Below are 27,450 nucleotides of genomic sequence, written 5' to 3' on the forward strand. Positions count from 1 at the left end.
CCTTTGCTTCTCCTTAGCTAACCACAGAAAATCCTCAACACCTGGTTTGGAACATCCTCAAATCAAGAAAACGGTGCATCCTTTATCCAAGATATATGGTTACAAACTTCCAAAGCAGAAATTCCCTAGCTGGAAACAAAGCACCCTCTGTGCCCAGAATTATGCTTTCTTTTATTTTGTCTGTTATTTCTAGATACACAAAAAGAACAAAACAACAGGCATGGGGGGGGGGGGAGACGGAAGGGGCACAGGACTCTTTCCCTACTAAAAGTCGACCGACAAAACCAGCAGCAACAACAAAATCTTCAGGCACCAGGTAAGGTAGAAACCATCAAATTCCTTTTTGTGAAAAAAGTGGCCGGATTCAAAATCATCCGGACAGCAAGATGTCTTGCTCCTTTATGGGCAATTTAGAACTACAACTCCACATGTGAATTTGTCTCTAGACACCATTGCCTGCTTTCCAATCAAATATATTGTCAAACGTATCAGCTAAACACAAAGTGAAGAATGAAAGCTACCTAACGGACTTCTTTCTTTCTTTCTTTCTTTCTTTCTTTCTTTCTTTCTTTCTTTCTTTCTTTCTTTCTTTCTTTCTTTCTCCAAAACATGGTCCAAAATTAATTTACACTTAAGATAAATTTTGCCGTGAAAGTAGTTGTGTGGTGAATTCAGGCTAAATAATCTTCATGATAAATAAGAATAATAGCAATTCACACTGCATTTGGAGAGCCCCGAAAACATTATAATTGATTTTTTGTAATAGAAGAGAAAACAGTACTGTTATCATTCATAAATAATTGCCTCTGTTCCTAATAGCTCTAATTTTCACTGCCCATTTGATGTGCTGCAGGTTTAATATAGAGCATTTACTAATCCAATTAAAAGTGCACCTGGCCTGGAAGGGCTTTGTAATTAGCAGGAGTATTTTTAGCTATTTCCACTAGAAAACCGTGAAATCCTCTCTGCTGGACTAAAGACTCTAATATGGGGGGCTAGGCATTCATGTCTAATCATTTTGCCTGGAATTTTAACAGTTCCTGTGCGTGAGAAGATGAGGGACTATTTCGACTTTTGTGACATTGATATCCACGGCCCAGAAACTGCAAATTCAGGCCAAACTCCCAGGGCAAGTGGTTTTTAAAAATCATTTTCAGACTTTGTAGATTTGATCCTGCCCCATTCGAGTCAACGGGCATTTTTATATTGTCCTGACTGGGAAGCAGGATAGAACCTGGCGATTATAGAAATGCCCGGGAGGGCCCGATCCTGTCCCCGTTCAAACCCTGGAGCAACTGCCATGGAGTTCAGTGGCCGCAGGATCGGGCCCCGAGTCAATGAAACATTTTCATTCCCCTCCTACAAAGCAAACGGTTGTTACGTGCTATATGAGCGAGCGGGAGGCTCCACATTTTATGCTGACCATATTATTTCTGAATGAAAAATGCCACCCGGGAGGAACTGTAGCAAGTAAAGAGACATTACCCTTGAAATGCCGTACTGCCTTTACTTCGCATGAATGGAGCGTCTTGTTATTCCTTTCCCCCTTTCTATTCCCTCACGTTCTGGTTTGTGGGGCAATTCTGAATCCCCATGAACCCGCTGAATTGTGTGCCGTGAAAGAAGCCTCTGAGTGAATAAGAAAGACATGTATATTCAACAATTTTCCATGCCTGATCTAGGAAGATTGGGTGTGCTCCCTACCACGGGAAAATATACAGCCATATATGACTCTGAGGTGCAAAAGGAAATAATATCTATAACATGCTCGCCCCCCCCCCCCGTCGAGAAAATAAATCTGTTTCTTGGAAAACACTGACGGGACTTGAGCTTGCAGAGGTTTCAAACTGCAGGCAGGCTTGGGGCGGTGTTGCTCTCCGGAGTTCACTTTTTCCGCCTGTGGGCCCTAAAGGGTACTAGTTTTCCAGTTAGGAGCCCCGACTCCAGCCAGCCCCTCTCTGCTTTATGTAACTCTTGGGCTCGGACTCACTTAAAGGGAGCCCTGACATGGCGGAGAGAAGGGGGCTAATGTTTCTGGTACAGAGGCCCAATTTACTGCAGCGGACACAACCACAACAGCAACAACTGGCTTCCTTGCTAGGAAAGGCTCCATAAGGTGACCCGGCGATGGGGCCTGGCTAGGCAGGGAAGATGAGAGAAGGGTTTTATCCTGTGGTCCCTGAAGCGGCTGGGTATCAAGCCCAGTTTAGTCTGCCCGTTCTACTCTAAGCCAGAAAAGGCAGCGACTGTTGTAGAGGAAAAGAGATTATGTTAGTTATCGGCAGAGAGAGAACATCCAGCGATTTACTAGCAATGTGTTCGGCCAACTAACCCCTTCAGCCAAGCCATTTTGCACCCAGAAGGGTAGTGACTTGAGCTAGTTTCTACATGAACACAAAATCATGGGCGAGGGTTGTGTGAGGTAAATGGAAATTAACACTTCTGGGGTCTAACCCTACTGGCTTTGAAATCAATGGCAAAAATCCCTTCAACGTGATCGAAATCGGCCCCGATCATTGTAGATTTTACGGAAGCAATGACTGTCAGCAAATGCATCCCGGCCCAAGAGGGCTTGGGAGTCAACCTATCTCCGGATAACAGCTGTAAAGCTATCAGGAGTTACCGCTAAATCCATATATACACTCACAGGGCAGTGACAAAAGGAAAAATACATACTGTGGGGAAATGAAACGATGTAGTTCACTCATGTAACACCTATCATTGCAGTGCAGCAACTCTCCGTGAGTTACCACCGTCTTATTTCTAAAACAGAGAGTGGTACCATATTATATCGTGTCTACATGGATTCCTATATCATACTACACACTTCGGTTCCAGATTCAGGTGTCAAAATGATTGTGCTGTACTTCAGCAATGTGGCAATAATATCTGTCTGCATTTTCCGGTTTCAGGGCTCTGTAATGTACAACTGCTGGTGAGGTCACTACATTGAAATCGTGTAGGTTATGAAATATTGTAAGCTATTTGCTATTGGGTATCTGAAATCCGCATGCACACACTTTTAGCTCTAGATTTTTTTTCAAGCACGATTCAACTTTAAAAACCAAACAATATATTTCCCACATATTCATTTTAGGAAGCTAAAATTAAATGGCAAATCATGTGGCCTAAATTAAACTTCTGGAAACTTTCTAGACAAGCTGTACGTTTCAATGTTAAAACATCTTTATATTACCGTGTGCATTAAAAACATGACCACAAGTCAGTATTGTAATGTACGGGGAATATAAATAGCTATAAAAAACAGAATAATTTGATAAACAGCATTTCTCCAGGTTTTTTTCAGAGGCAGCTGCAGTTTTCCTCTCACTATTTTAGGTATAAATAATAATTAAGACACTCTGATAGTAGAAAAATATATAAAATAGTTTTTAAGTATACAAACTTTTGTTAGTAACCTGTTTTCTGTCTTTAAAAAAACAAAGGTTTTCCTACCGGCTCTGTTCCCAAATGTCGGAGTCCAGAGGGGCTGAATCATTTTTATATGATGCATTTTAAAAGTGATCTAGTTTCTTTTATTTTCTTTCTGATATGCAGGGTCGGAGAGATCAGAATCAACGGCCCGGAACCTCGTAAACATCTAGGAGGCAGATAACTAATCGTTATGGCATTTGTGTGACTCTAGTTTAAATTACTGTCTATTTTTAAATTATGGTAGCATCAATGCAGGGATCTTTCGTCAGATCTTCCACTCTAAACTACCTTTATTTTGCTGTCTAAAATTCTTTTTTACAGTGCCCTTTAGTTTTCACTGAGTAAAGTCTGAGACCTGTGACTTCTTCGTTGTTTATTTATTTATTTATTCATTTTTTGCGGGCTGATTCAGTTTATTAGTTATACATTTTTAAACTAACATTAATCCCCAAAGAGAACGGAATCAGCAACAGAAAAATTCCCAAAATCGTAAAGGGAAAGGGGAAACTTTAAGCCTAGAACTCATTGTTTCCTTTATTTCAAAGGGGGGAAAACCTGAACGATTCTCATCCTTTTGATTGATTAAGGTCTTGAATAACTTGAGGCTCGAGAGTGACAGTTACTGAATAGACTATTGCAAATAAAGAGCACTGTGCAAAGCCGGGCTGGCACTTCAGAGTGTAAAGGAGGCGAGTTTGCTGGCACTTACCAAGTTATAAATAAAAGGACATGCACAATAGTACCTTCTTTAAGGACAGACAGTCTTTACAACACTCCTGGCGTCATATCCTGCTGTGGTCACTTCAGCTCCTAGTCAGACTTTACTTCTTTTATTTTTCCAGCAGTTTAGTTTGAATACTACAATAAATTCCTGGGAACAAATGTTTGTTAGCAAGACTTGCTTTAACACACACACACACACAAATATATAATATAGGGCCACATCTTGCCATCCGTTTTTAAAGCAGAAATTCCCAGTGGGAACAATGGAGACTTCTGCCTGAAAACTGGATAGCACCGTTTGCTCCAGAGATTTTATTCTCCATTGCTACCGATTTCAGTGAAAAGAGAAAGCGAGAGAGAGAGAGAAGGAGAGAGAGGACAGTTTTATTCCCCCTTCGCACAATCTCAGAGAAGATGTGCTGATGGAAATAGGCAGACAAAGAACAGTATCAATAGAAACACAACTTCCCCTTTAATTTCTCGCAGGCTGTTTGACCAGGACAGCACACAGCCGTACGTACAATCCCCCAGGAAAGGAAAGGTGACCAGAGAGACCGACTTCAAGAAATGCAAGTGTCTGGTTGCTTCCTTATTGTAATCTCCTTCAAGTGGCATTGTGCCAAGACAGTTGTAAAAGGAATGAACAGTTTCCCCACTGAAGGCTGCTTTCTCCCCTGCTTCTGCATTTTCTCCTGTCCAGCCATTCTATGAAAGGACACTTTATCAAGGGAAGAGGCAATGCCTGGGTCACACTCCTAGATTGAGGCCTCGATTGTAATGATGAGAAGAGAAAGTTGCAGATTTCACCCAATCAGCTCCTGTCTTCTCCAGACGGGACAGTCTCCCTGCTGGCCAATCGCAGCTCAGAGATCCTGGTGTAGCTTTGGGGGAAAGAACTAATAAATACTCCAGAGCGGAGTTCCTTTCACTCTGTATCAACAACAGGAAGAAATCATTCCTGGCACCCCCTCCCCCTTTTCATATCAAAGTGCGCTCATCTTCACACAGTGGTCAGCAGCCGCCCGAGCTCTTTCCTGCGACTTGTATGCAAGTTTCCCTTCCTCGCCCCAAACTTTGTTTCCCTTTCTCCTTTTTGTCTCTCTCTCCCCTTTGCTTTGGGATACCACGTCTTATTGACAAAGGGAGAGCAAGTCCCCCCCCCCCCCAACTTCCCCATCCCTTTTTTCCAGGACTTTTCCTTTTTCAGTGGGATCTATTACCAGAGCTGATCTCTCGTATATCAGCATTCTTCTGGATATAATATTAAAGTAAAGCTGTATACAACATGACAACTCTAGCAGGAGCTGTCCCAAGAATGATGCGACCAGCTCCCGGGCAGAACTACCCTCGCAGCGGATTTCCATTAGAAGGTAGGAATGCTCTCTAGCTGTATGATGAATTTTCAAACCCGTGTGTGTCTCTGTGTGTGTGTGTTCAAACCTGGGGGGGGGGAAGGGGTGTTCAAACTCGTGTGTGTGTTGTTGAAAAACATTTTTTTTCATCCAATGCTGTGCACTAGTTACTTAGATTAAAACACAAATTAGAACTGCAACTGCACAAGGTTAAAGCAAGAAAAAACCTCTTTAACAACATGGAAAAGTGAGTGCACAAAAGGACTCCCTCACAATTTATGCACACACATATAACATGCATTATTTGCATTAACGTTCTCCACGGATTCTGCTTTGAAGAAGGCAGCATTGCAAATTAGAGCCCCAGAACAACTTTGGGGGGAGATCCCGTTGATTGTCAGGGGTTCTGTCGTCTTAATCTTGGGACCCGATCCTGCACCCCTTACTCAGACAAAACTCCCACTGATACCAATGAGAAGTTAGCCTGAATAAGGACTGCAATATCCGGCTCTAAATCTCTTCCGATTCTCAGCAAATTTAAGGACGGCAATACTTTAAAAAATTGAAACGGACTTTTAGACATCAGTTCACTTCCCCTATCCTCCTGGAGTAGAGTCTCTTAAACTTTTGTTCCTTATTAACGTTTCTGTAAAAACGGTTCAAGGGGCGAGCGATGAGGGGTTAAACTAAAAGAAAAAGCGACACCACGGACCCAATTTTAGAGTCACGGAAGAATAATAACAAGAAACATGTTGGAATTACACAGTCCAAACCCTTTAAAAGATTCTTCTTGAAGTTTTATATTTCCCCCCCTTTTCACTTCTACCAGGAGCCCATTAGTAGCGGCTAATTAAAGCAGGTAATAAAAGTCTTTCCAATAGTAAATGATGGAGTGTAACAGGTGAAAATTTTACTCTGGTTTTCTCCTGCAGTCTGTTTTACAGATAGATTAGATGGATGGATTCACAAAACCCCGAAATGGTCAGGGCTCTCAGTTCCCCCTCTGCCTGGAGGGGCCGAGTGGTACCTATGTAACTAACATGCGAATAAGATGTGTCATCTGGCTCCTGAAGTTGCTTCTGGAAATAGGTTCCCACTAGCACGTAATATTTCCCTTCTCTGAAGACGCTCTGTTGATAAGTCTGAAACATTATTTAACCTGTTGACACTCATCTGTCAGGCACTCCCAGGGTTTCTAACTATCACAGATCTGTCCAGCCAGGCAACCTAGTACTAAACTGGCGCAAGGATGGGAGCGGATGAACTCGTGTATATGTTTGTGTGTATGTGGATAGGGGAGTGTGCGCGCACAGAGAAAGTCGGGTTGACTTGAAAACACACACAACAAGTAACTCCATTTCCCCCTCCTTTCTAGTGTCTACTCCTTTAGGCCAGGGCAGAGTCAATCAGCTCGGTGGAGTTTTTATTAATGGCAGGCCTTTGCCCAACCATATCCGACACAAGATAGTGGAGATGGCCCATCACGGGATCAGGCCCTGTGTCATCTCTCGCCAGCTGCGCGTGTCCCACGGCTGCGTCTCCAAAATCCTCTGCAGGTACCAGGAGACTGGCTCCATCCGGCCGGGGGCCATCGGGGGCAGCAAGCCCAAGGTGAGGAGATCAGCAACGCAGTGGTGACTATGTTTAGGGCCTGGCCCTGCTAGGTGCTGAGCTTCTTCCCCTCCCGTCGATTTCAGTGAGAGCTGAAGCTCAGCCCCTTGCAGGATGGGCCCGGGGGAGGCAGGAGGGCACGCTGCGCTTTTGCTGTGGTTTGGGGAAGGATGCTCATTTGGACAAAGCCTTACTGGGGCTAGTAAACCTCACACAAGCCTGGTTCTGACTAAAGATTTACAGGCTGCAGCATCTGGGGAGAAAGAGTCTGCTGTATTTAATGCAAGAGACAAAATATAATCAGCGGCTGCGTAATTGCCTGTGCCCATGTAAACACCTTCGAAATCAACACACTCCTCCACACAGTGTGTGCATGGAGATGCACACACACACTCGCATGCAAAGTGTTGTGTGTAGCCCCCCCGCCTCCTCCCCACCCTATTTCTAGAACTTCTCTGTCCCATGAAATATTTTAAAAACTTCGGAAATGAATCAAAGAAATAAGGCCCGATCCTGCAAGCTCTTATTCACCTCCGAATGGTCCCTACATACCCACCACCAAAACCTATGGGAGCTTCTTAGGGGTTGAGCACTTTCCAGATGGAGCATGCAAGCAGTCCAGGTGGAGTCAGTTGGTCTAGCCATTGAGTCAGGATTACTAGCGGGCGGGAGAGTTTACAGGATCGGGTCCTATATTCTGGAGTGGTTTTTTAGCATGCTGCTGAACAGCTCTATCAATGTATCTCCAGCTAATATCCTAGTTGTCTGCCCAAACGCTACTTATATTTACACATACATACACCCAAAGAGTGTGTATACAGGCAAATATAGATCCTTGGGCGATTGTTAACTTGTTTGTATTATTATATATATCCCCGCCAAAAAACTTTTCTTTCTTTCTTTCTTTCTTTCTTTCTTTCTTTCTTTCTTTCTTTCTTTCTTTCTTTCTTTCTTTCTTTCTTTCTTTCTTTCTTTCTTTCTCCATTGCTGCTCCTTTAAAGCTGGGATTATTAAACTTTTATACCAAACATTAGAATAAATTACTTTATCTATTTTACAGGCATATTATCTGGAAAATTATTTCTTGCAGGGTTTTTAATTGAACGTTATTTTCGTTGTTTAGGACATCCGAGCAAAATTTCAGAACAGTGCGTTTGTCAGTGTTTGTTTATGATATTTAGAAAAATCTACATTGTTGTTATTAGACTTATTTTCTGTTGTTCCTAAATTTCCGAGGTTGGGTCTGTATTTGTAGTTTGAGTTATACTTTAGCACAGTTTAATCTCTTTTCCCGATCATTACACTGTCACTGACAATACGTTTACTGCCATTTTCATCTTCTCTGTGGACGTTTCTTTGCTCACCACCCTCTGTACAGATACACAAAAGTTATTACTACATCACTTTAGGTTTTGATTACTATGGGCCCGATCCTTCAATTCTCATGGGAGTGCAACCCTAATGGACTTCTTAGGGAATTTTGCCGTTCTGGGGACTACAGGATCGGGGTCGTTGTATGTATCTGGCAGTCCTGAGCCAGTTTTAAAAGCAGAAGGACGTTGATAATTATGAGAGGCTTTCCAAAGGCCCTTAATTATAACGTGCCCTTAATTATAACGGGATGTAAATCCGGAGCGACTCCAGTCAGGTTAAAGGAGTTACTCCGGATTCACGCGGCAGAATTTAACCTTCGCGTCTTGCTGTGATCCTTCTGCATTAAATCCAAACTGTACAAACTTGGTGTCCGCCCGGTTTTTGTATTAAAGCAGGTGACAACGCCGGACGTTGAGAAGAAAATCGAGGAATACAAGAGGGAGAATGCCGGCATGTTCAGCTGGGAGATCCGGGACAAACTGCTCAAAGACGGGGTCTGCGATCGAAACACGGTTCCCTCAGGTACTGGGGTCTATTCCTATTTCCGTTCAGCGGGCTCAGCACAGCCACTCACGCGCTATTGATTGATGCCATATGGAGAGGCCACCTTTATCCAGAGTCGTCTGCCAGAGCCATCAAATATTTAATAAACAGACATCATCCCCCCTAGGGGTATGAGATCTGGGTTCTTATGCAAAGCGTGTGTTTGGGGTGGGCGGTTGGGCAAGCAGTGTATCCCGTGGGTCTACTGCAGGCAGAGGATGGAGGAAAGCTTTCAGTGATGAGCATCATTTCTGAAAGGGAATCTAAAGCTAGAACCCAGTAGCTGCCCCTGTGCTGTTTGCAAGAGGCGACAAGCGGTCCGGCCTAGGCACTTTCCTAACTTCATAAAACGATCGGCATTAACCGCGGGTACAAGTTAAACATATGAATCCCGGGGCGGATTTCTACACTGGTGTGGGGCAGTTTGTTTTTAATTAAGAAGCAACTGCATTCCTTTACCCCCCCCCCCGCCCCCGCCCTCCCCAGCTTGTGCCAAGGAGATAGTTCAGAGCATGGGTTTGTTTTGCAGATTGGAATCTGGAAACAAATAAATGAACCAAGGCTGCTTTTCTTTTCTCCTCTGGCTTGTTTTCTTGCTTGGTTTTGTTACAATAGGCAAGTATTCCGGCGTGGAAATCGAAACCCTGCAGTCTGAGGCCTCCTAAATAGTTTGCTCTCTGGGTCATTTTGTTGTAATTTCCCTTGTAATGCTTTCTGGTCAGCAGACTTTACTAGCTTGGAGAAAACAAAAATATCTTGCAGTATATGTTCCACCCCTTAAAAAAAACCCCCATCGGGAATATAAGGATTTATAGACACTAACCTCACAGGCAGTGAAGCCCCTGAATTTAACCAGGGGGGATGTAAAAAATCAATGCACCGTAGTGGGCTGAATTGCCAAGGATCAAGCCAGCACGTCTCTGGATGTGCGCTGGTGTTGGGTCAGCAGTTCTCCAGGGATGAGGGTGCAGCGGAGGGGCAGTCACTGCCGAGGTCCCCAGAGCGAGAGGTTGTTTTAAAGCCAGCAAAGCGCCGCTGCTTTACAGCTCTTCGTTTTTCCTTGAAGTGAGCTCCATCAGCCGCATTCTGAGAAGTAAATTCGGGAAAGGAGAAGAGGAGGAGGCCGAACTGGAAAGGAAAGAAGCGGAAGAGAGTGACAAGAAGACCAAGCATAGCATTGATGGGATCCTCAGCGAACGAGGTAAAGCCAATCGCTCCCCCCAGACGCTGAGCGAAGTGGGGATCTTGTTTGCAGCTTCCGGATCGGGCTTTGCTCCTTGGCAGTCAGGGAAGGACGTGGGGCGAGGCGCACACATGTTAGCTGCTGGGGAGGGGGCCCGGTCCGGCAGCGCTGAAGGCAGGTGCCTGCTTGAGGTGTCATTAAACCCAGCCCAATGGAGCGGGGTTCACGTGCGCTCTTTGTTTCCCTCTTGACCCTGGGAACCTTGTTCGCCGGGAGGTCAGATCTGTAGGTTATCTCGCCCCTGTTTGTTGTCCCGGCCGGGTTAGTCTCTCGCTCTCATTAGAGGCTGATGGCTTCGGAGAAAGTGTGTCGGAAGTGGCTGGTCCGGGCCCGGCTAGGGGTTTTACGAGGCCTTCTCGTGGTGGTGGTAAAAGCTGGCCTTAGGCGTGAGAGCTGTTGGCACCTTTCTGCAGATGGCAGCGAGATCAAAGGGGGGCCGCTTCTCTCCAGGCATCCTTTGCTCCCCAGGCTCGCAGCCTGCTGAGGGTCCCCAGGAAGGCAGGCGATGCACTTGTAGAGGAGAAGCTCCGAGCCCACCTGTGTTGCTTTTCCTTTCATTGCTTCCCCCCCCACCCCCATGCCCATAGGAGTCGTGTCCTCGCTGCACATGGCTCCTAGCCTTAGTTGCGTTTCACCGACCCGATGGCATTCTCTTCCCCCGGACTCTGCAAGGATCATGTTAGAGGGCGCACAAGAGACAGGTGCACACGAGCCCAATCCTGGTTAGCGCAAGTTCTCCAAAGCCCAAAGGGAAATTCCCACGTGCATCGAAATCCCACGCGATTTTAAATCCCATCCAACGGCCGCTTTAAATTAACGGATTGGTGCAGTTCATATTCAAGAGGGAGTCGGAGGTAGGGAGAGAGAGTTGGTTCCTTTGTTTGGGATTTTCAGCAGCAAGGGAACCTTTAAACAATCCCGGGAAGGAGATCGCAGAGACAGCCCCCCGTTACAGATATGCCCTAATCGCACGGTGCAGAGCGCAGCGTGGGGAGCTAAAGTCATCGGGCCCCGAGCGCCGGGTTAGCGCTGGCATTCAGCTTTCCCACGCTTGGCCAGGTACTCTGGCTGGCCGCGGGAGGTGGCGCTTTCTCTGATCGAAGTGGCTCGTTTTGGGGGCTTGGTGTTAAAGAAAAAGTATATTCGGGGTGTGCAATCTTGTGGCCAGCAGGTCAAACCCAGCCCCTGCCCGTTCTTCAACCGAACCGCTATTGTGACTTTCATCATTCACATTGAAATCACTTTTCAAAGGGGAGCGAGTCTCTTGATTTGGGGCCCGAGCCTGCAATCTTTGCTCTGGCTCAATGGCTTCAAGTGAGGGAGTTTTTGCTTGAATAAACCTGGCAGGATCGGACCCTGCGAGAATAAAACCAAGAGTTCTTGTAATTTCCAAGTCCATCTCAGGCAGAGAATTTCCTTCTAGGGCAGTTTTGCATGCTGCTGAAAATTTTCTCAGTTCCAGCCCGCTGTTGTTGTGAATCATTTGAAATAGTTCTGGTTCCTGGGAATTGGAAGTTAGGCACTAGGAGAACATAGGGAGGAAAGAAAAGAGTCTTCTTCAAAATAAAACCCAACCAAACAAGAAGTCTAAAAATAAATAGCAATTTGAGCTGGAGAAAAATAGAAACCCAGCTCAGTGGCTTGAGGTTTGCATGTATTTCAAGGGTAGGTTTTTATTATTGCCTCCTGAAAAGCCTGTGTGAGGTGCTGGGAAGTAGATGCAATGAAATCGAAACCTGAACAAGAAAGAGGAAAACGATACAACTCTCTGCAGGTTGTTGTTGTTGTGCCTAGTATTCCAGGCCTGGGCTTGGTAGGGAGATAGAGAGTCTGTTGCCAGTGCTGTGGGACTTGTTGCTAGAAGGTCCTAGCACTCCTCCTCCGGAGCTTGTTCTGCACATGCATAGGCGCTGAAGAAGAGGAGACAAAAGTACCAAATGAGCTGGTCAAACATTTGTACAACTTTTCCAGCTTTTACAAAGAAGGCCTTCTATACACAATCTACACTTGGAGATGAACTTGGAAAACAAAGAGGGGAGAGTCCATTGAAACTCACACTTTAGCTTTGCACAGACAAAGCTTCAGCTAGCAGCAGCTTGATGTGAACAAAAGAAGGCAACCTTTTTATAATTCAAGGAGAAAAGAAGAGAAAACAGCCCCACAAAAGGCCGAGAAAAGACATTATGGGCTTGCAATGAGGGATGAATTATTCAATGAGCCCCAATAGCTGATGCTTCGAGCAGTTTTATGGACTCTCCACCGTGGAAAAAGTGGCTATTTTCACCTACAAAATGTTTCTAGTCTTTCTAGACATCTAGAGATGCCGACTGCCATTCAAGAAGGACAACTGCTATTCTTTAAAACTATAGTATCCCTCTGTATTGTAAAAACAAAACAAAAAACCCCTAAACTAGACTCTAACTCAGTGTTACTAGGGCTTTCAGGGAAGCTTCATCTTCTCTCTCTTTCTGTGTACATACATACACACCAAAAATACTAGGGGATTCATACATTTTAAGGCCAGAAGGGACCATTCGAACTTCCTTTATAATGGAGAGTGCAGAATTTTACCTAGTAATTCCTTCAGGCAGGGATTGGGCAAGCAATGGCTAAAATCAGTGTCCAAGATTTTGAAAAAAAAAACTGTCTGTTTTGGGTGGTTTGGGGCTTTGAGTGCCCAGCTTGAGACACTTTAAAGGTGCCTACTTTTCAGAAAGTGCCACACACTTTTGAAAATCTTCAGTGTGGCTCAAATTGGGCACACCAAAATGGAAGTTCACCAAATCACTCGTCATTTTTGAAAATCTGGGCAAATATGTCCAGAGAGTTTATCTTAGCTGGCCGAGCACTAATATTAAACAAAAGATAAAACAGGAAGCCTCGCTAGTATCCCTGATCCAGTCAACAGCAACTATTACATGGATGGAGATCACCATTTGATTAACAAAACAAAACCCCACAACTCAACTCTAGCTCAAAATTCTTTTGGTGCTCTTTCCCTCTCTGCTGCTTGAAGCTTAGGCTTTAGCCCCAGTATTGGCCTGGGCCAAAGTTTCAGTGATATTTCACAGACTCAGGGAGTACTAACAACCTGGATCTCAAAGGAAATGGAGGGATCTTTTGGGAAAATAAATCCCCACTGCCAGTGCTGTTGTCATTACTGTCAATATTTAATACTGATATTTTTAAAAGTGAAGTTCTCTTAGATTATTTGGGTAGAAAGGCTTGATGCTGAGATGGTGCTACTTGCCTCTTGAAAGGTATTGAACTCTGAACTCCTTGAGCTGCCACTGAAATTAATGACCCATGGTGCCTACTACCAACGAAGCTGATGGCAAAACTCCCGTTAATTTAAATGGTGCAGGATTGGGTACAAGGGCTTCACTGGAAGTCAAGGCCACACAACTCTTTGCAGGATCAGGGCTTTTAAAATGTGTCTCTTAAGTTCCTGGTAAGAGTTGGTTATCACATGGAAATGAAACTCTTCATTACAATAAGTCATCCTCCCATCCTCCCTTGTGTCCTTCTGCCACTTAATATTATTTTAGGAGTGGCAGAGATGCTGGAAAGGGTGAGATCAAGAAGAGATTTGTTAGCACAAATATTAGTGCGGGCAGGGTATTATAGAGAGCATTTTTTGGAGAATATAATTTAAAATGCACTGCTCCTTTACATATCCAGCCAGTAATCAAGATTCTGTTTCAAAACTCACTGATATCAGCAGGGCAATGATTTCACCCAGAATCTGTATTTAAGGTTAAAAACATCATCAGATCCCACTCTCTATATTCACATAGCCTGATTCTGCTCCCATTGAAGTAATTGCTAAAGCTCCCAGTAACTTCAGTGCTGCAGGGTCATGCTTGAAGGTATCCCATTGACTTAAATCTGAGGACTGTGAATAAGGAAAGCAGGACTTGTCCTCATACAGAGGTCTAGATAGAGAATACATGGTGGTATGGGTTATAGGGTTTATTGTCATGAGTTTGGGCTGGGTTTGTTGTTCACAAATGGTGAAGTCGCATGTGATTTATATGGGCTGTCACAAACAAGTGCCAATCAAAGCTTACCACTGCACCACACCATCATATATTCTGTATGGTAGTGGTATGTACTTTGCAGGGTGGGGGGAACTCTTTTAGGAATGTTTTGAAGAGTTTTATACAATGCTATTACTATTTTTCATAGCCCTGGCCCCACAGAGCCAGGTTACCTTAATACCATAAGTGCAGGATTCAGAGAGAAAAAAAATCTGACTAATAATCTCCAGAAACCTTTAGAATTACCTATAATAGAGCTGCAAACAAATGATGCTTCCCTCTGGAGAGCTAGCAATCTCCCCTTTCCAAAGCTAGCACTCTGTTCAGTTAGAAGATATCAGACTTTTAGCTCATCTCTGATCCATTTTGCACCTCAGTCTTGTATGATTTCTGGAGGGGGAGGGAATTCCTCATTTGAAGGAAAGAAAGAAACAACGTTTGGGTTTTGATGGCAGCTGTTTAAAGCTGCTCAGAGATTTGTGATGTTAGAAGTAGCCCTGGGAGAGTTGGACGAGAGGAAGAGTGCTGATAAAGTGCGCAAAAGTGCTTGACAAATGGCCAAGCCATGTGATATACTATATTTATCACATAGATGTAAACACCACATAAATAATCGTAACATAAACTCAAATCTGTAATATAGAAATAAATCATATCTATATCTAGCTCTATTTCTATTTCGATTATAGATACTTAGATCTTGACCCCCCCCAACCCCCTACATTAATACTTAGTCCTACCATGCATGCAGGGGACTGGACTAGATGGCCTCTCGAGGGCCCTTCCTGTCCTATGATTTTATGGTTGACATAGCTATATCTTCTTCTAAATATACAAAGGGTTAGGCAACTTTTTACTGGGGGGAAGGGCTAGAGTTAAAAATAATAAAATAATAGCTGTTGAATACATCTTTAATCAGTAGTTTTGTAAATTTGTCTACTTTAAGTAAAGTGAGATAAATGACCTTCTGTTTCAGTGTTTCTTTTATTTATTAATGCAATCCCTAAATTTTGAGGGGGCTCAAGTCCCCCCAAGATTTCTGTTGTCTAGGCCAATTATATGTAACACTTGATACTAATGTATCTTGAGAGATCGATATAGGTATATAGATGTAGATTGGTATAGATATAGATGGTATAGATATTATATATTATATGCATGTAGGCATATTATATACTTCGAATAAAGGCTTAGTCCATAAATAAGGAGCTTTGAAGAGAAACTTTTATGTGCCTTTATACATTATATTTTTGGAAAAACTGATTTATAAGGGGGAGTGGCATGCACCTTTTAATCTATGTGTGAAACGCTGTGTTGGCTAATTTGATGGCTCCCTACTTCATGAGATGGCTGTTGTTTTGTGAGTGAAAGTTAGGTGGTTTTAAAGTTCAACTGATGGGTGCAGCAGCATAGAGTTCTTTCTCAGCCTTTCTCAGTGCTGGATCAGGAGCAGGGTTGTGCTGGTTGGGAGACACGGCTGCTGCTGCTGCACTGGGTGACACAGTCTGCTTAGTGCTTAAATGGGACCCTCTGTTCTCCTACCCAGTGGAATTGGCCCCAGGCATGGTCACAATGGATTCTTCCCCAGTCATGCGCACTATTCCAAAGAGCCCTAGTCATCCCTACCCTTGGCTTCTCTGAGTGAGCAATTCAGGCTGCAGCAGACTAAATTGCCTCCTTTATTTCCTTCTTACTTTCATCTTGGATCAAACTCTCCTCCTCTTCCCCCCCCCCCACTTTTTTTTTCTTTTTTCTTTTTTGGCCTGAGGCTCACATTAGTGCAATTTCTGCCACCACCCCTCTTTTTGTGGGGAGAGTTTAAAGAAAAGAAAGATCTTAACACAAAAGCCCCACTCAGTAACTAGAAAGCCGAAGCTGTTGCTGCTTCTATAGCCGTATGATGCTTTTCCTGTTTGTGAGTTTTGGGAAACATTTTTGCTTTGTACTGTAATGGAATTAGAGGACAGATGCTGACTGTAGATGGGACACGCGACTACCAGCCTCTAGCTTAAATATTTAGATGCAATGTTACAATTACTGACTTGATGCATGAGCTTTGAAGTGGTTACACATGATCTAAAGGGTAGCATAGGCTAGATGAGCTCCAAGATGGATTAATTTTGGTTGCTAGATAACCTTCAGGAGGATATTTTTAGTCTGTTTAATTAATCTGATTAATTTCCCAAAGAAGAGGGTTGATGTGCAGGAACCAAATATCAATCTGTGTATCTCCATTCATTTCTTCATTGTGGGGATGATGTTGGTCCAGTGGTTAGAGCATGGGACTGGAAAGAAGCAGAGTAGTTTCTATTCATGGCTGTGTGACCCGGGGTGTACCATCTCTTTTTGGTGCAGTTTTCCTATTTAGAGAACAGGGCTAAGTACACTTACCCACTTTTGTAAAACATTTGTGATCTTCAGCTGACAAGCACTATATATGTTCTGTGTATGTCTGCCACCAAACCATATTTTCTCTAAAACAAGGGACATGTTTTATTTGTTCCACTGTAAGCAATACACGTGCTATATGCAATTCAATAGTAAGACCACAAATTTTGTCTTATGGCGTTCTAATAAGTGTAGTTGTTCTAAATGTTCCTAGTAAAAAAATATCAGATATGGAATTAAATGAGATGACTCTGTGATTGAGAGCAAGGATTTTATTGAATCTATAATTTCTTAAAAGTACTTTCAAGTATTTTATTACTCGTATCTCTAAGAATTAAACTTGTGTAATTAGAATGGAGTTACTGTACTCAAACAGTTGAAATAGACAAAAAAACAGGGAAATTTTCTTGACAAACAAGTGAGTAAGGACTGCAGGATTTAATATTAATATCACTATTTATTATTTTTATAGTGATAGTGCCTAGCATGCCCTGTCATGGACCAGGACCCCATTGTGCTAGGTGCTGTACAAACACAGAACAAATAAATCCCAGATAAGATTGCACCTATTATTGAACCTACAAATAAGTTAGGGTCTAATCCAAGAAGGTGTTGCTGAGCATTTCCAGAGTGGTATTGAGCACCCCCAACTACCACTGGCTTCAGGGAGAATTGAGGGTGCTCCACACCTCACAGTATCAGGCCCTTAGATTACTATCTTGAAGGTCGATTAAGGCAAGAAACATTTTCAAGGAGTGTTAGATGTTTTACTCATTGCACACCAGTAGTGCCATATAGACAATAATGCTATCAACACCCCAAACAAGAGGGAAAATGATTCCATTTAGCAACAGGGCCTCTGATATACACACAGAGGAATGATACCTCCCTTTTTTGAAACTAAGGCTATGTCCACACTAGCACTTTTGTTGGTAAAACTTATGTCGCTCAGGGATATGAAGAAAACACCCCTCTGAGTGACATAAGTTACACCGACAGAAGTGCCGGTGTGGACAACTCTATGTCAGCGAGAGAGGCTCTCCTGCCGACCTAGCTGCTGCTGCTCATTGAGGGTGACTAAATGATGTCAACGAGAGCTCTCTCCCGCCGGCATACGTGGGAGATCTTACAGACGCACAGCTGCATCAGTACAGCTGTGCTGCTGCAAGGTCTCTAATGTAGACATAGCCTAAGATTTGATTAACGATGGTTTTATTTTGTTTTGTGGTCTTAAAAAAGTAACCTCCTTAACTTAAAAGGGCCGGATTCCAACTCTTCCCAGTAAATAAATTTAAAACAAGACCAAACTTCCCTTAGCAAATATTAGATCACAGATTCATGCATTTCAATTTATATGACAAAAACTGACATTTCAAATCATGCAAGAAAACTATTAAAGATGTTATCTGTTTTGACTACTCTCTACTTCTGAATTAATATTTGACTAGACTTATAGGGTAACATTCTGGAGTCACTGAACTCCATGGCTTAACTCCCATTGATTTCAGCGTGGCCAGGATTTTGCTCATAAAATTCTTACTCTGTCTGTTGGCAAACACCATGCAGATATTGCTTTCAAAATCTTTGACTTTAATGGGAGTTTTGCCTCAGTATGAATTGGGCTCCTTTTGAACCCAACTTTGAAGGTGCTGAGCACTCTTAGCTCCCTGTGAAATCCTTGGGTTTAGGACATAGTAAAGGTTTACAAGATTGGGCCCTAACACCTCAATCCTTCAAACGCTGTCATATTTGAAAAGGAAAATGGAAAATGCATCAGATGAAGTGAGCTGTAGCTCATCAAATGAAAATGGAAGGAAAATGGAAAATGCATCCGATGAAGTGAGCTGTAGCTCACAAAAGCTTATGCTCAAATAAATTTGTTAGTCTCTAAGGTGCCACAAGTACTCCTTTTCTTTTTGCGAATACAGACTAACACGTCTGCTACTCTGAAACCTGTCATATTTGAGTAACTAGACATCCCATTCAAAGGGCCTACTCATGTGCATAAAGTTACTCACATAGGTTACTGCTTGCAGGACTGAGTCCTCGATTTCTTTTGTCCTGTTGAGGGCTAAATGATAATGGGGGGGGGGGTCTAATCCTGAACTCATTATTTGGGCAAATTTCTCTCTGAAGCTAAGGATTTCTGGCACTGCATTAGCCAAAGTGATATCACTTGGGAAGATAAGATTTTGTAAGTTTAGTCAGAGATAAATTCAAATTTACAAAAAAATCTAAGATGATGAAAACCTTAGAAGATCATTTTTGGGCGATTTAAAATGGTAATTTCTGTTGTATCAATTGAAATAAGTGAATTTGTTATCTAATATTTGCTGGAGGAAGGTTTAGTTTTGCATTTATTGATAAGATGCATTTATTGATAAGAATGGGGATATGTATTTGGAAGGGGAGAATACATAAAGTTGATCATGATAGATTATTGAGAGTCCCCAGGGTTAAGTAACAAAACTGTACTGGGAATGAAGCAGAACTACAAAGTGTTCTCTGGTTAATTTAAGAAGAAATTGAGTGAAACACAACACAATAAATCAGACCAGTGTAGTCAATGTGAATTTCTCCATATAAAAATCACTTGAAATGCTATGTAAGGGGAGAGAGAGAACAAAATAAATGAATAAAAGTTTTGTATGCTTCCAAAAGTTCCCAAAATGCAGGGATCTCTTGCTAATAAAAGTGATGTACAGTAACATAACTCACCGCAAGACTTTGTTTAGTGCAACGTGGTGCATAATTTTACTTCATTTGCCCTGAAGTACTGCTGCCCCATGCTGTTAAACTAATTCTGTTTAAATCACGTTACTAGAGAAAAAGTGAGGCATAATGAAATTAAAATAAAATCACCGTGGACATATTACAGTTAAACTGTTTCATGTGCTGAGAATATTTAGTTAGTTGGACTTCGATGCAGTCTATGGGAGGTCATTTATTTATTCTGGTAAATAAAGATTCAAGAACTATTAAGAATGTACATATATAACTAACATGACAGTAAAAGGCAATTAAGTAGTCAGTTTTATGTCTTATCTCGCTGGTTGCTCTACAGTTGTTTTACAACTAGGAATTAAAATCTGAAAAGGAAGTTTTCAGTGTCTCTGGCCAAATATTGATTAAGTAGTTGTTTGCTGATACCTTTGTTACCCATAAAAAGGCCAGTAGCTCTGCCCCTTGTTGTTCATCTGCTATTGTAACTGATTCTTAACCATAGAGATCAAAGCAGGATCATTTCAATTTATCTGTCTTGGAAAATCCTTCTTTCCTTCTAAAACCTCCGTCGATTAATGATCAAATTGTCTTGGTGAGATGTGAAACTGAATGGATTCTTTATTTAATTTAATTAATTAATTAATTTATTTATTCTTTATTTAATTTATTTAATTTATTTATTTATTCTTTATTTAATATGGTCTGAGGATATGTGCATTATATATATATGAATGTATATATAAATATATGAATGTATATATTTTATTATAAAATGCAATGTAATTTTGGAGTACTAAGATGCTTAATATTTCATTGAGTTTTAATTAATTTGGTTTCATTTCACCTAATCTTGCTGTTGGTGATAGTTTAAAGGAAGAAAGAAAAGAAAAGAAAAGAAAAGAGAGGTTATTGTTTACACTAAACACTGGCTCATCGCAGGGGGTGCTGGGCGAGACCAAAACTTCCATTGAAGGCAATGGGAATTTAGGAAACTCAGCGCATGGCAGGACTGGGCCCTAACTATAAGAATAATGCAACAATTCGTGCACTATTTTTTAATATGTGGTTTCATTATGATGATTTTGTAGGTGATTCTCATTTGCATTAGTGAGGATGAATGTATTGCCCCTTCTCAAAACTATGGGGCAAACCTAATATGATAAGACATGTGAAAAGGATTTAGCCCTTGAAACAATTCTCAGCAGTAGAACATAAACCTGTATTATGAAATGCATGCCACCCCATCCTCAATATGCAAATACAGCATATATAGTATATGCAGTTTAGGGCTCTTTTACTGATGTACAATTATGATATGGAGTTTCAACTAAAATGCAGAGTCTGAAAGCCAGATCTTGGTCCCATGATTACACTGGTTCCACTGATTACACTGGGACTTTAACTTTAGATACAATGGTGGTGAGCATGGTATGAAAAGATAGATAGATTAGATACTGCTAGGGACATTGCTATTGATTTTACATGGACAGTGCTGAGATATTACAGCAATATACATCCAGCTATATAAAATCTATAAAATAGAGATTTTTTTAAACCAGCACTTTACCTACTGTCTTTCTTAAATACATATTTGTATTTGTTCTGCAAATCTCTTGATAAAATAACAATCTATGTACTCTTCACAAATAACTGGCTACTTCTGAAGATATTTTGCTCCAGTCTGATAGTTAAGATTCTTAAAAAATATTTGTGGACAAAAGTTCCTTGAAAAATCAGAATTTTTAACCTGTACCTTCCAGTGGATCTCTGCATGATAAGAAGAGTCACATGTATTCCACATTATGATTTTTTAAAATTTTAGTGGATATCTGTCTTGGAGTAGAATTTCTGCCAAACATTGCCAATGTTTATACCATGCCTGAGTCCATATACGGGTCTTTCTTAAAGATTTATATATCCATCATGTGGCTCATCTTGGAAGTCCAAACCAAAAATGGCTATGTAGAAATGTCTTTATCAGCCATACTACCACATAGATCATCAGAGTGATTTGTATTATGTGAGGACTAAACAATCTTCAGCTGACATTTCAGTGTCCAGAAAGTTTATGCAACATCAATCAAATCCCTTTCACCTTACTCTTGCCTGGAAGAACATATATATGCCAAGTTAAGTAGGATTTGGCCCATATGCATGACCCAGAAAACCAGTAACTGCTCCAGTTCTCCTAGCTCATTAGTTAATTACTCCACTTTATTAAAATGAACCTTTCTATTGTTACATACCCCAGTTAAATCAAATTCTTAATTTAACCAAATCAGACTTAACCCCCCTCCATAACCCATCCTCAATCACTTACTCAGAGAAAGGTTGGAATAAAAGTAGGCAGGCCTTGCAGCAAGGTCAACTGACTCAGGCGCTGTTAGATGTAGGGAGTGATTCCATAGTTGGAAAACACTTAATTGAAAATGTCCTTCCAGTAGCCCCTGCCCATTTAAATCTCCAGGCTGTTAGTTTGATTTGAGCTGCTGTTCTAAGAGTTGAAGTCTCTCAGGTAGCCAGGACCCGGTCATAAGAATCAACCAGGTAGCAAAAGCTCAGTGATGGTTGTTGCAAACTTACCAATAGACCTTAGTGAGGGGGAAAAAAATCATGCTATTGACCATCTGAGATGGAAGTCATGTTTCCACGGGTTTCATGGAGAGCAAAGTATCTTGTGGTTCTCGACTCAATATTTTTAGCAAAGGGAGGACTCTGAGAAAAAGAGAAAAATGGCAAGAGTTTAGCTAACATTAATGTCTGACTTGCCATTTCCCCATTTTCACTAAGAAAAACAGTCAGTTTGTCCTAGATCAACTTTGTGGATTCTTGGGAAAATTTGCAAAACCCTCAGTGCACAATACTGATCTCACTTAACCTATCAAAATCAGGAGTAACTCCAGTGAAGTCAGTGGGGGGTAGGGGTGGGAATAAACAAGGGGAAATAGTTTTACTTTGTGTAATGACCCATCCACTCCCAGTCTCTATTCAAGCCTAAGTTAATTGTATCCAGTTTGCAAATTAATTCCAATTCAGTAGTCTCTCGTTGGAGTCTGTTTTTGAAGTTTTTTTATTGAAGAATTGCAACTTTTTGGTCTGTAATCGAGTGACCAGAGAGATTGAAGTGTTCTCCAACTGGTTTTTGAATGTTATAATTCTTGACGTCTGATTTGTGTCCATTTATTCTTTTACGTAGAGACTATCCAATTTGACCAATGGCCATGGCAGAGGGGCATTGCTGGCACATGATGGCATATATCACATTGGTAGATGTGCAGGTGAACGAGCCTCTGATAGTGTGGCTGATGTGATTAGGCCCTATGATGGTGTCCCCTGAATAGATATGTGGACACAGTTGGCAACGGGCTTTGTTGTAAGGATAGGTTCCTGGGTTAGTGGTTCTGTTGCATGGAGTTTGGTTGCTGGTGAGTATTTGCTTCAGGTTGGGGAGCTGTCTGTAAGCAAGGACTGGCCTGTCTCCCAAGATCTGTGAGAGTGATGGGTCGTCCTTCAGGATAAGTTGTAGATCCTTGATGATGTGTTGGAGAGGTTTTAGTTGGGGGCTGAAGGTGATGGCTAGTGGCGTTCTGTTATTTTCTTTGTTGGGCCTGTCCTGTAGTAGGTGACTTCTGGGTATGCATCTGGCTCTGTCAGTCTGTTTCTTCCCTTCAGCAGGTGGGTATTGAAGTTGTAAGTTGATAAGAAGGTGTGAGTAACTGTAGGGGGAAACATTAGCCTGGGTAAATAGTTTTTAGTTTTAGAGGCTAAGGCTCCCTTGTGAACCTGGTGCACTCAGTTCACTGACTTAGGGTTAGTCTACACTGGCAACGCTTGAATGTGGCTTATGTAGTCACAGCAGAGTGCTGAGAGAGAGCTCTCCTAGTGCTGTAAAAAACCCGCTCCATGAGAGGCGTAGCTACCACTGCTGGGAGCATGGCACTGGTGCACTGCCTACACCGGTGCACTTTACAGCACTGAAACTTGCTGTGCTCAGGGGGGTGTTTTTTCACACCCCAGAGCGAGAAAGTTGCAGTACTGTAAATTGACAGTGTAGACAAGCACTTAGTGATTCAAGATTATAGTATTATAGTATTATACAGTCGATGTTATAACTGGAAAAGCAATGTTAGATCACTGAGTCCACTCCCATGCAAGTGCAGTATATAGGGTCTGCTCCTGCGCCCTTTGAAATCAATGGGATCCCACTTCCCTGCGATCAGGATTAGGCAAAAAGTGCTCCTGATATTTGATTTTGCATTTGGAATGCTCGTTTTCCATCAAATTCATAGGACTCAGACCTGTATGTTGTAGAACGCAGGCCTACTTTTTAAATAGTCCATTAGAGCAAACTGTTTGTCCACCACTTCTGATGAGCATGCAGGTTGCTGGCTGTATGAGTGGCTATTTCACATGCTGTTCTGGGTTATTCAGGGTTTGTTCAGCCCCAACTCATTCTCCAAGGCGTTGCCTGCCTGCCCCTATCTACTGAATAGGAAAATATAGCTGGCTTCCAAGTCACTCACTTCCCATGGTAGACATGGAAAATGAGTGCCCATGGCAGCCATTTTGTTTGTCTGGTTATTTCTTCACTCCATGTATATATGTACGTGTGTGCATAAATATTCTGCAACCAAATTGTCCCTTCATTTACATCTGAGCAACCACAATGTCTTTAGTGGGGCTAAGCAGGTGTAACTGAGGTTAGTATTTGGCTTTGCTTTGGGAATGGAAAACTTCTTGAGTTTGAGGGAACCAGAATAGAATCCAGCTCACTTTCCCATAGATGTGTTAGTGCTGCAATGTTAACAAGCATGAAAAATAGTAACAAAAATGTACTTCTGTTGGTAAAGTAAGCAGGCCTGACTCTGAATACAAACAGGGAGCAGGTCTGATTAGTAAAAAGATGACATTTTTACAGTCACTTTTCAGAGACCTACACTTTAAAAGGCTGTAGCCAGGGCCTGATCCAGCCAAAATGGTCTTCACAGCCTGCCAGACCTTGGAAGCTGTGTTACGTATTGTGAAAATCCCACTAATAGCTGGTGCTAATACTCGTCACTTGATCCAGATTCTTGGGCTCCCCAGTGGCTGAAGCTTAATCATGATTTTGAAGGGAGCTATACTCTTTCTCTGCCAGCTGTATTTCTCACCCCCACTTCCCAAACAGAAAAGCAGTTGGAGTTTTGGGAAAGAAATCAGGAATATTGTTGGGATGCTCAGAGAATCAATGGGCTGGAGAAGCTAAAAGTACTTCTTTTCCTCCTGGCTGACATGTCTTTCCCTGAGGAAAGTTAGAAGGTGGGATTTATGCTATATCTATTACAAAAGAGATGGAGAATGGATGACACAAATATTTCTCCTAGTCTGACCTCAGGAAAAGATTTGTCAATAATAGAAAAGTTCATCAGGGGCCAAACATTGCCTGAAGATTTAAAAAAAAAAAAAAAATCCCCCCAAACAAGGTCTTTCCAATGTAGTGGTCAGAGGTGAGAGGTGGGACACTTCCAAATCTCCACAGAGATTCTTAAATTTAAAACAACCTGGCTGACTGGGGAATAGACTGGTTAGTGAGACTTCCTGTTTCTAACACCATCCATGACAATGAAGGAAAGTCACTCTAACTTGGAACTAGACCAACTCACATTTGTTTCTTGCCCACTGGCAAGAAATTTGAAGGGAGCCGGAAGTAGAAGTTCTGCTGCATAGAAGAGGGAGAGCTCATTTGGATAAGTAGCTCTCTTTTACTGGGTAGACTTCAGATTTTAGCTAGTTTTTGAGAAGCAGTGCTTCCTGGCAATGCCAAGGATAACTTTAGCTGGCCTGTTACCATTGTTTAGAAGGAATCATCACATTTCTGTATAGTAAAATATAAATACATTGCGAGTGTGTTGATATATAGCTCTAGGAGTGAAAAGAGGTGTTACCAGTGTTATACCAATAAAATAAAAACCAGCAGGATCTTATTAAAGGGGAAAAGGCAAAATGCCACATTTATTGTGAATACAGAAAGAATCATAGTAAGCAGTTAGTTATAGCTATAACATTCCATTCAATCTCATATTTATTCACACATTCATTCATACAAACACACACACACACACACAGGTTCTGCAAGGTTGTTCTCATAGTTACCAGCCTTAGAGTTGCTCATGCCAAGCCACTGGCCAGGTGGCCTGGACATGAGGAGGGAGCAGGGCCTTGTCAGATGCTCATCTGATGCTCCTAGAAGTTGGTTTGCAGAATCAGACCCCAAAGTTCTCACTTTCTAGAGTCCATTTTTATAGGAATTTCTTCCTATGCCAGTCTACGGGAATTGGTTCATCATGCTGTTGCTGAATCAATCAGCAGATCTCACATTCCTGCTCCGTGCTGCTAGATGTTATCTTGTTCTTTGGTTCTCCCACCCTTGAGGCTGTTGGGTGGATTCCCGTCTGCCCTCCGGAGGGTCCTCTGACGCCTTCTTCAGCTGATGGACACTGGATTCTTAGGCTGGCACCTCCCTGATCATTCAGTTATTATCCACACCAAGCATCCATCCACATACATCCTCTATCTCTATTTTAATCACAATTGTTAACAAAGCGAGATGAATACAACAAAAGGGCGGGGAGTCTCTGGGTGCTGTTTCTGTTGTTGCAGAGTATTGCTTTGAGTCTCTCTCTCTATGTGAGTAGTTGTTGTTACAAAGAATTGCTTTGAGAACAGACTCTGTCTTAGAATGTACTAACACAATTAGCAGCTTGCAAGTTTCACACACAGAGGGAGAGAAACAGTACCAAAACCCAAGAGACCTCTTAATTAGTAATACCCTGGAATTTAAACTATGGGGAATCAAACTCATTTGTGATTTTAATACAGAACTTCTTTAATATGATCCAACACAAGTCTGGTTTATGTTTTGTGTGCTGTATCTTTAAATTGAGAGGGGTTTGCAGGAGCAGCTGTGAGCCAGTTGCCATTTTGTGTTTAGTTCAGGTGCAGCATGTTACTGAATGAGTCACTGGGTTTTCTCCTTCTCATAGTTGTTTTTTCTGTTTGTTTTTCTCTATCTGAAATTTAAAGTAATTTAGACTGAAAATGAGACTGCTTTGCTCTTTGTGTCTGGGGAAAGTATAACAAGGAATGTCACACACTGTGGCTTTTAGATGGGACGTTAAAAATGAAGGTCCTGCCTGCACCTCATGGACATTGAAGATTGAACAGCACTTTTAATAGGAGTAAGGGATTGCGCCGGTGTGTCCTCTCCCCACATCTGCAAAGAGTGCTCCTGTCTGCCTGACTACTGTTATCAGATACCTGCCATTAAGTGGTATTGAATGTACATTGGGCTTGATCCAAAGCTCACCACAGACAATAGGTGTTAATATTACAGCTTTCTGCTGTGACTGTTCACCAATACAAATGTAATGTGATGTTTGCCTTCTGTGAATATTGGCCCAGACGTTCAAAGCTATTTAGGGGCCTAACTCCTAAATAGCTTTGAGGATTTGGACCATTCTTCTTAAAATTTGCTGTTTTTTCTGAACACTCCTTCTATGAGTACATTTGCTAGAATATTCACAGAAGATGGACACAAAAGGGGCACAAGCACCGTCAAAGGGTATTTGTTAAAAATTTAAATTGATATTCCCACAGCATATTTTGCAATATTAGCCCAGCTTTTAAAATATGTCTTTCTGTGAAGGCATCTGTGTTAAATGGATTGACTCCAGAGAGAAATAAAAAAGGAAGTTCATAGTTCACTGTGTTTATTAGATAAATTGGTACTTTTTGTTATAAATATTCTTACTGGCAGAAAGGTGTGAGCTAGTGGTTTGAACACATGACTGGGGATCAGGAAATCCCAGCTAAGACCTAATTTCAGCTGAGACTGATCTGAGCAAGTCACTGGGACCAGAATTTTCAAAAGTGTACACCATTGGATGCCTCAGTTCTATGGGTGCTCAACTGCAGACACACAGGGTCTGATTCTCAGAGATTCTCCTGGCCTGCCTTCTCCTTGGCTTTTAGAGGTTCA

At 42.0% G+C, this 27,450-nt stretch overlaps 1 protein-coding gene across 2 annotated transcripts in view; it reads left to right on the plus strand.

Moving 5' to 3' along the window:
• Window positions 1–5,079: 5,079 nt before the first annotated feature.
• Window positions 5,080–27,450, plus strand: part of PAX3 (paired box 3) — a 118,859-nt gene continuing 96,488 nt past the window's right edge. The window contains exons 1-4 of one of the 2 annotated variants that reach the window (XM_048864879.2): window positions 5,080–5,528; window positions 6,886–7,121; window positions 8,888–9,017; window positions 10,105–10,239. In XM_048864879.2, coding sequence (XP_048720836.1) covers window positions 5,444–5,528; window positions 6,886–7,121; window positions 8,888–9,017; window positions 10,105–10,239 — 586 coding nt within the window. In that variant the 5' untranslated portion in view covers window positions 5,080–5,443. The remainder of the gene's footprint in view (window positions 5,529–6,885; window positions 7,122–8,887; window positions 9,018–10,104; window positions 10,240–27,450) is intronic. The other variant, XM_048864880.2, reaches the window with a different exon arrangement.

Source organism: Caretta caretta, chromosome 9 (genome assembly GCF_965140235.1).
Source record: "Caretta caretta isolate rCarCar2 chromosome 9, rCarCar1.hap1, whole genome shotgun sequence".
Lineage (NCBI taxonomy): Eukaryota > Metazoa > Chordata > Testudines > Cheloniidae > Caretta > Caretta caretta.